This window comes from Sesamum indicum, linkage group LG10 (assembly GCF_000512975.1).
Source record: "Sesamum indicum cultivar Zhongzhi No. 13 linkage group LG10, S_indicum_v1.0, whole genome shotgun sequence".
NCBI classification, from domain to species: Eukaryota; Viridiplantae; Streptophyta; class Magnoliopsida; order Lamiales; family Pedaliaceae; genus Sesamum; species Sesamum indicum.
The window spans coordinates 6260325-6269198 of record NC_026154.1 but is presented as its reverse complement, the minus strand read 5'-3'; the positions used below and the strand labels follow the sequence as shown (position 1 = coordinate 6269198).

General features: G+C 35.4%; 1 protein-coding gene across 3 annotated transcripts in view; it reads left to right on the top strand.

The window, feature by feature from the left end:
- The window catches only part of LOC105172125 (glutamine--fructose-6-phosphate aminotransferase [isomerizing] 2), a 12522-nt gene extending 4064 nt beyond the window's left edge, over positions 1–8458 (top strand). The window contains exons 4-12 of one of the 3 annotated variants that reach the window (XR_848628.2): positions 1089–1234; positions 2779–2943; positions 5245–5605; positions 5683–5933; positions 6020–6134; positions 6281–6536; positions 6619–6787; positions 7766–7922; positions 8092–8458. Coding sequence is in view for 1 of the 3 variants with exons in the window: in XM_011093465.2 (XP_011091767.1) it covers positions 1089–1234; positions 2779–2943; positions 5245–5605; positions 5683–5933; positions 6020–6134; positions 6281–6536; positions 6619–6787; positions 7766–7849 (1547 nt within the window). In the remaining 2 variants the exon portion in view is untranslated. Of the gene's footprint in view, positions 1–1088; positions 1235–2778; positions 2944–5244; positions 5606–5682; positions 5934–6019; positions 6135–6280; positions 6537–6618; positions 6788–7765 lie in introns of all 3 variants that reach the window. The other 2 variants (XR_002287854.1, XM_011093465.2) reach the window with 2 other exon arrangements.

Genomic DNA, 8874 nt, shown 5'->3' with positions numbered 1-8874 from the left:
CTCCTTGCTCCCCCTTCTTGTCATCTTCCGGGTGGAAAATATATTACTAGAACATGCCTGTGTTAGAAATTGGAATCATAATAATAAGCTTCCCTCTGGTAGGGGTAGGTACGATTTGGAAAATTTGCATTTAGTGATATAGTTTGAAAAGATGCTATAGTCTGTAAGATGTCCATAGCCTACATAGAATGTCCTATGCTGCAATGAGGTGGCAACTAAGTGTGAGACCTTTTAATTGCGAGAGTTGAGGGAAGGCTTCATTAAGAGTAATTATGCAGCCTCTTTAACAAGAGAGTGAGGAGAAGCCTGCCTATGAAAGAAATTTTGCCTATTTTACCAAGTGAGGAAAGGTTTTCTGCTTTCAACGAAGAAGTTTATCCCTTTTTACTCTGTTTTCTCCATCCTTCCATAGGCTAATCTAATTTCTTTTGCTTTTAAAATAATTACCTCCACCTTGCTTGAAGGACTTTAATCTATCTTTGGCTACTATTTAGGGCTATCACTAGTTCCTCTACGTTTATTTGGTTTGGACTTGGACTTGTGTGGGACTTAGCTGCCTTGATCATCAGTAAACTCTCTCAGTTTCACTGGTTGCCTGTAGTAACTAGACTTGTTTTTATCAAATGTATTTTCCAACAATTGGTGTATGCTCATTCTGTTTTTGACTCAGTCTTTTACGCAAAAGAAAGTAACAGTTTTTTCCCACTCTTGGTTGTCTATTACTGTATTACATTAAAGCATCAGAGTGGTAATGTAATATTGTCAGAAATGTCTCTTTTTCGTTGAAGTACTTGGGTACACAAAAGTGTGCATAAAAAAATTGTATTTCAGGAATAACGAACTTGTCCTGCAACTTTGGTGCATAAGCTTTGTGGTTATCTGAAATTTTGCTTTCCTGTCTTATTTATGTCCTCTTTTGGTGAATAGTAGCATGTCTATGTTGCATTTGTTCTCATTGGTTCTTGTGGATTAATATAGGTTTTTTCTAGGTTACTCTTTGTGCACTATATTTTCTTTGTTTTTCTATGTTATAAAGTTTAGGTTGCTACTCGTTCACAAGGTGTCATTTACTCGAGTTCTTGGTGTAGGTGACAAGAGTGTGACATTTAGTCAAATTGTACTTGAAGTTATGAGACATCTGGAAGGAGCCTATGCTCTCATTTTCAAAAGTCGGCACTATCCAAATGAATTGATTGCATGTAAACGTGGTAGTCCACTGCTCCTTGGCGTAAAAGTGAGTTTATGTAGTCCTCTTTTTGTGCACAAGCATTTGCTTTACTATATCACTACATTTATTGAAGTTAGCTCTTAGAAATCCTTTAATGCTGCCTTCTGTGAAGTTATGTAACATGTATTTTGTGAAAAATGAGTTCTTTTCTTTGATGAGAATAACCTCTTTAATACATTTTCAAAATTTCTTTTGCCTCTTCTTATAACATTCTGAACTTTTCACATTTAATGGAGCTGTAGTATTGGTAGAAGTCAATATGTTGTTCTTAGTACATTTCTGAATGATTCATGCATTACGTAGAAAAGATATCGTGAAAATTATGAATCAACTAATTCTGGAATCACATATTCTGAGCCTGGTAGATATAAGTGAAGCACAAAATGTTATTGTGCTTTTTCTTAGTCAAACTGGTTTTATGAACTCCATCTTATGTTCGTGGTTAGGACAAAACTTTTTATCCTAGCTGAAAGCATAACTGTAGATGTTAATGGGCATTGTCTAGCAAAATCATCTTTTAAACAAGTGAACAAGGAACATCTAAAAAGGTTCCAAGGACAAGGAGGATTAGTGATACAACTGATATGAGGTGCTTCTTGTCTGTTTTCAATCTTTCTTTTATTCTCTTGTTCGATTCTCTTTTTCCACGCAGAATTTCATTTTCTGATAATAGTGATCAAGGTTTTAAAACCTAGCCCGGCCCAAATAGTAGGACCTTTTGAACCGCCGATCGGGCCATAAAATGGTCCATTGAAACCAGAAAATCGGAGGAGCCAAAGAACTACTTTTTTTTCATGAAAACCGTTTGACCTAGTGGTTTAACCGGTGAACCGTGTGGCCCGATATTGGGTTGATTGTACAGGTCGAGTCAACAATAAAGTATAAATACACGATAAAATCTCTAATTTCTCTTCTAAAATGTGTATTATTTCTGTTAAGTATCCTAATTTTATATTATTTCTAAAAGAATAATAGATTATTTTTGTATGCATTATTTTTGTTAAAATGGGATAATTTCTGTTAAGTTTTAACTATTTTATGTTATTTCTAAATATAAAATCCTAATTTCTCCTCAGTTCAGTTTTGCTATTTCTGTTAGATTATATATGGTAATTTAGTGCATCTGATTTTCTATTAAATTTGAAAATATATAATATTATTTCCTGTATTTAATCTTTATAAGTTTGTTTTTAAATTTATTTTATTATTTTATATATTCTATTGAACTATTAATGTCAAAGAAAAACAATGATTTATTATTTTTAAAAAAGATAAGTTGTTAAGTATATTAAATTATTTATTATTTAATGTTATTCTTAAAATATTAATAATAATTTATGACATAAATATGACGTCATTAGTGCGACCATGGTTGAGCAAATGGTTGAACCAGTGGCCCTAACCCACTTAATTTTCCAATTAGATGAATGGTCCAGATTTCAAAACATTGATAGTGATAATAAGACTCTTTGATGTTTCTGTGGAAAAAAAGATGGGGTGGTTGTAATTTCAAGTGTGTATGTTTTGAAAGTGCCATTTCTGTGTTGCAGGAATTAAGTGAAGAAGCCAGTATTGGAGCGTCTTTTGACGACACTAAATTTCTTTCGAGCAACGGGCAACCGAAGGAATTGTTCCTGTCAAGTGATCCCAGTGCCCTAGTGGAGCACACAAAAAAGGTCTTGGTGATCGAGGATGGTGAAGTTGTTCATCTGAAGGTGCTTTTTCAATTGATTAAAATAGCTAGATTCCAATAGCTCCCTTGCAATTAAACTGATTTAAGCTTTTGAAGAGCACCACTTGTTGATTATTTCATTAGAATTCTGAAGGACCAGAGTCATATACATCATATTTTATCCTATTTCTTCCTGAGAGAAGACATCAAATGGAATATAGATGTTATGTATGTGCTTACTAGAGCTCAAGCACCTTTGTGGACATTGATGATATTAAATATGGCAACTTTGTGCAGTTCATTAAGTACGAGTCATAATTTCTCAGAGACGAATAACTTCTCTAAATTTACAGATGAATTTGATGCATAAATAATACAAAGGCAGGGCTTGCAGTTGTTGTTACTGTTGATTTACCTTTATATAAATCAACGTCACATTAGAGTCAGATAATCTTATCTTGTTGCAATAAAGTTCTTAGAGTTCTCTTCTTGTCATGTTCTCTCTTCAGGCTTGACGTCTTGTCTTTAACTTGTTGGACTTCTATTAATGGAATCATATGAAAGAGAATAAATGGCACTGTTTGTTTTGAAGTTGAAATTTCCATGTTTTATATCTGGATTAAGTGTTTTTTGCTTGTTGGCTCGTGCCGTTTTTCTTTCCCCCCCCCCCCCCCAAGTCTGCACAAACTAAATTAGCTAGTAATTAAGCCTTTTCATCCTCAAAAGTCCAATATTTATGTTGAATTAAATTTCCAGATGAAAGAAATAAATTGATGAAATCTATACCATTGGTAATCCGAAGAAAAGTAATCTAAAAAAGATGCTCGTCTTTAAAAGATTTTCGAGAAATTTTGTTATATCTTTGGTATGTAGGTTCTTATATTCTGAGGATTAGGGGCGAGTTGGTTTATTTCAAGTGACAGTGAATCTCACTCCAGATTAATCCCAAGATGAGGCTGGATTGGTTATCAAGCCATGGGGATTGATTACTAAATGGCCATTTTCTCCATGGGTTTTTGATGAAAATTTATCCATACCCTTTTCTCTAATAGCATTGTCTCTGGCTCCAAAATACTTGTTTCCATCTTAACTAGAGGCTTATGGCCCCTACCTGTGCATCGGGGCAGCCCCTCAATGCCCCACTGAATCAGCTTCCAAAACCACTTGCAACCCCATGATTCTTCTATAACCACCGTCACCGGCCCTTTTAATCTAATGTCCATTTATACGCTGGTTCCTAACTCATCATATCCTAGTGAATAGGAGAGTGGGAGGACTTTGTTCTAATCATTATTCTTTTTTCATTTTTGGGTGAGGTAGAGTAAACTGGAGGGAAATATTAGAAATAGGACTTCAGCTTGTTAATTCCTTTAATTGTCTTCTACAAGCTTTAAGTTGATTAATGGATATATCTTTTGATGGGTTGATTAATGGACAGAGAATGTGCAAATACATTATTGTTCCAATTATCGGCATATCGTCTTGAACTGTGTGAACATAGTCATGCCTTTGATATGCCTGTCTTCAAATATTGAAGAGCTTTTAAAAGTTTGAGGAACTCTCCATGCATATGGCTTCCATGGGTACTGTGTCGCCCAGTATTTTTCCAATGTTAAATTTAAATAAACACAAAGATCTTGCTTGGATCCCTTGCTGGAAACTGATACTCTTTTATTTATTTTTTTCAGTTCTATAGAAAAATTTCTTCTCTGATTTATGATCTGGAAAGGCAGGGGCCTCCCTGCATGTTCACTTGCAAACTTTTACTGGAAAAAGATCCATTTTCCATCTATCCGATGCATGTTCGATTAATTTGCTCTTTTGCTCAGAAAAGTATTTAGACCAATAATACGAACTGTAGATGACATTCATTATTTAATGCATACAGAAGGCTTAGAAAAAAATTCAGACCAAGGATCGATGTTTTCCTTGTCTGAATATCTCTGACATATGTTTTATTAGTCAGATACAAAACCAACGATATGAACTGTGAAATAACATTTATCATTTAATGCATGCGAATTGCTTACCAAAAATTCAGATCAAGAATTTACAGTTTCTTTCTCTGAATATTTGCATCTGAATATTTGCTATGTTTTGTCAGTGATATAAAATCTTTCCAATTACAAGTATAGTTATCTTGAACAAATGGGAGGTTTTTTCTTTTTAGAAATAAATTACAAATATCCGTATGCGCAGTGATTTTAGCAGGGTTAATTGCTGAGGACTCATGTTTGCTACAAAACCATGTGCATTAATATACACCTGAAGAAATATGTCACTTTTGTCCTTTTTCTCTCACCAGACTTGTGCGCTTCACTTTTATTGATTTTGGTGGGTCCAGGATGGACGTGCATCAATTTTCAAGTTTGACCGTGCTAAAGGTGAACATGCTGGAGCTTTGGCTCGGCCAGATTCTGTTCAACGTGCATTATCGGTTCTGGAAATGGAAGTTGAACAAATTAATAAAGGGAAGTATGAACATTACATGCAGAAAGAAATCCATGAACAACCAGAATCTCTTACAACAACAATGCGAGGGAGGCTCATACGTGGAGGATCATGCAAATCCAAGAGTGTCCTCCTAGGGGGTATAAAGGATCATCTCAAAACCATAAGGAGAAGCAGAAGGATAGTTTTCATTGGCTGTGGCACAAGTTATAATGCTGCTTTAGCTGCAAGGCCCATTTTAGAAGAACTTTCTGGTAAGTGTTGGCAAATGTCATCCTCATATTCAAGAGTTCCTTTGATGGTTACACACCTAAATTAATGTTGTGTTCAGGTATTCCTGTATCAGTAGAAATTGCTAGTGATCTACTAGATAGGCAGGGGCCCATATACAGAGAAGATACAGCTATCTTTGTTAGTCAATCAGGTGAAACTGCTGATACTTTACAGGCATTGGAATATGCATTAGAAAATGGTGCATTATGTGTTGGCATCACAAATACTGTCGGTAGCGCAATTGCCAGGCACACCCACTGTGGTGTTCATATAAATGCTGGCTGTGAGATAGGTGTTGCAAGTACTAAGGTAGACGAATTGCAGATATATATTTTCTTTTTTGGTCTCTCTATAGTCTCCCGATAATTTTAGTTATTATATGTTTTCATGTGTAGGCATACACAAGCCAAATTGTAGTCATGGCTATGTTGGCTCTTGCAATTGGAGATGACACATTATCTAGTCAAGCAAGAAGGGAAGCGATTATAGATGGTCTATTTGACTTGCCAAGTATGTATGTCTGCTCTGTCCCCCCCCCCCCCCCACTGCCCTGCCCCCCCCCCCCCCTCCAACCCCCAAAATACACCACAATAGGAACTCTTTTGGAGAATATGTGTGTGCTCCAACCAAGGGCCTCTCTTTTTACTAAATTGCAGGTAAAGTGAAAGATGTTCTCAAGCTTGACCAGGAAATGAAAAATCTTGCGCAGTTGCTGATTGCTGAGCAATCACTTCTTGTTTTTGGAAGAGGATATAACTATGCAACAGCTTTGGAAGGTGCCTTGAAGGTAAAAGAAGTAGCGCTTATGCATAGTGAAGGAATACTTGCTGGTGAGATGAAACATGGACCCTTGGCTTTAGTTGATGAAACTCTACCTATTGTTGTTGTTGCCACCCGAGATGCTTGTTTCAGGTTAGTCAGTTTCCTAGTAAAAATGTCTGATTATTTCGACATAATTCTAAATGCTTCATCTAAGATTTCTTCTTATGGACAGCAAGCAGCAGTCAGTCATTCAGCAACTTCATGCTCGGAAGGGTCGACTTATAGTGATGTGCACTAAAGGAGATGCATCATCTGTGTGCGTTGGTGGATCTTGCCGTGTAATTGAAGTTCCTCAGGTTGAGGACTGTCTACAACCTGTGATTAACATAGTTCCCTTGCAGGTAATGTAGTTACTCCTTTATGAATCCTTCATTAACTGGTTTTGGGTTTCTAACTGAACTTGGAAATCTTTAGTATCAATGAAGGGTATTGATATTTGAGAAAATTATATAGATTAATACATCCAATGGTCTTGTATTAAGATGATGAAGACATATCTAGACCTTGAATGTCTTTTAATGGGACAGACTCTGTAATTATTAGAATTTGCTCTTTAGAAATAAAATGGTTAAGTGGTTTAGCTCTAGAGTGTGAGATTTCTCATTTTATGGTCTTATTTCAACTCCATGAAACCATGGTTGCGACACAAAGGCCTAATTATTTTGTAGCATATTTGTCAAGATTGAATTCTTCTGTGATGCATATGGAACTTTTTACATGTTGGATGCCTTTAAATGATATGCACCAGTACATAAATCATAACTAGTTCAGGATTGTGATCATGCCTTAGTTATACTCGCATATCTTGTGATTGCTTCAAAGTTTTACTGACTATTATTTGAATATTCAACATTGTTGAAGTGTCATATGGCAGAGGTGGAGACAGAGATTGCAAAGAGTATTGTATTGCTTGATATTGGAAAGTTTCTTTTTTGTGAAGTTTCATCTTATCTATGCTTCTTGAAGTAAGAAATTACTGTTTGCTTCACAAACTGCATGTGCAATTATTAGATTACTATATTTTCGTAATATTGCTATACCTAAACTCGTTCATTGATCCATTATGAATACTTTCTTGTATTTCGGCCCCTAGACTTGGTAAATCTGTATGCTTAAGTTAGTTCCTGAGAAGCTGGAGTGCAAAGCATAAGGAAAGTTCAGAAAGGCCAATATATGAAAAGAAACATCAGGAGATATATTTGGTCTGATATTTAAGGAAATGTATTTGAAATTGAAACACTTACATTTCTGCTAATTTGACTCTAAGCTTTAGCTGTAGTGCCTCATATTTATTCTTACATTTTTTTCTGTGATGACAGCTTCTGGCATATCATCTAACCGTACTACGAGGATACAATGTTGATCAGCCCAGAAATCTGGCAAAGAGTGTGACTACTCAGTGATATATGTGATCTTCCCCTCTTGCAGTTTCTTTAACATGTCCCGGACAGACCTCATCTGCTATCTTTTGCTAAGGTGATTGACTCCTCTTTATGTTGAGCGCATATCAATTCCTGGGCAGTTCATCATCACCATTTCATTTAACCACAAAAGACGGATTGCTATTATTCCCCAGTTTGTTTATCCATTCATCTCATCTGTTTAGCTGCTCCGTGTTCGACCTCTTCCAATATACCATTTCCAGGGAAGTGAGTTTGAAGCGTGACAACGGCATATAGGAGCCTGTCCCGCACGGATCAAGTGATCTTGTGACAGATGACTGTACAGTAACATATTGCTGAAACGTCGTCGGTAAATTATTCATGTTTTCTGTAATCACTGTATCCATCAGCCCCGACCCGTATTTGTTTATGAAACTCAAATTGTTCATTCTCTGTTCTTTGCAACTACTTCTACAACTGCATTGTTTTTCGTTATTCCGGTGTAGTAAGTTTGTGAAGACAGGTAACATGAAAGAACGTGAATACTTCACAACAAACGACGCCAACGGCAGACGCTGTATGATTATATATGCATCAGAGCTCACACTTTGTTTGGATCTGTTCCTAGTTTAGTCTACTTTCAGTATCTACCCAAGTTTTGGCCCAACAGGCAAATATAAAAGGGTTAAATTTCTATGAAACATCTTATAAATTTACATATATAAGATTGGGTTTAGGACTTCTAAAACATTAAATCTTGTTTTAAAATTAAACACTTAAAATGATTGAATAAATATGATTACAGAGCTCATAAGTTGGTAATATTTATAATTTTGTAATTAATATGATAAAAAAAATGAACGAATTCTTTAATCCTTAAAAAATAATTAAATAAACTTATAAGCTCGTAAGATTTTAGTTTTGGATTTGATAAGTTTTTTCCTCTCAAATTTTTAGCAAATATTTTTTAATTGTCCTTTTCATATAAATACAAACATACTATCCTACTCAACAACGCCTATTATTACAGTAGACAACAACTCCTA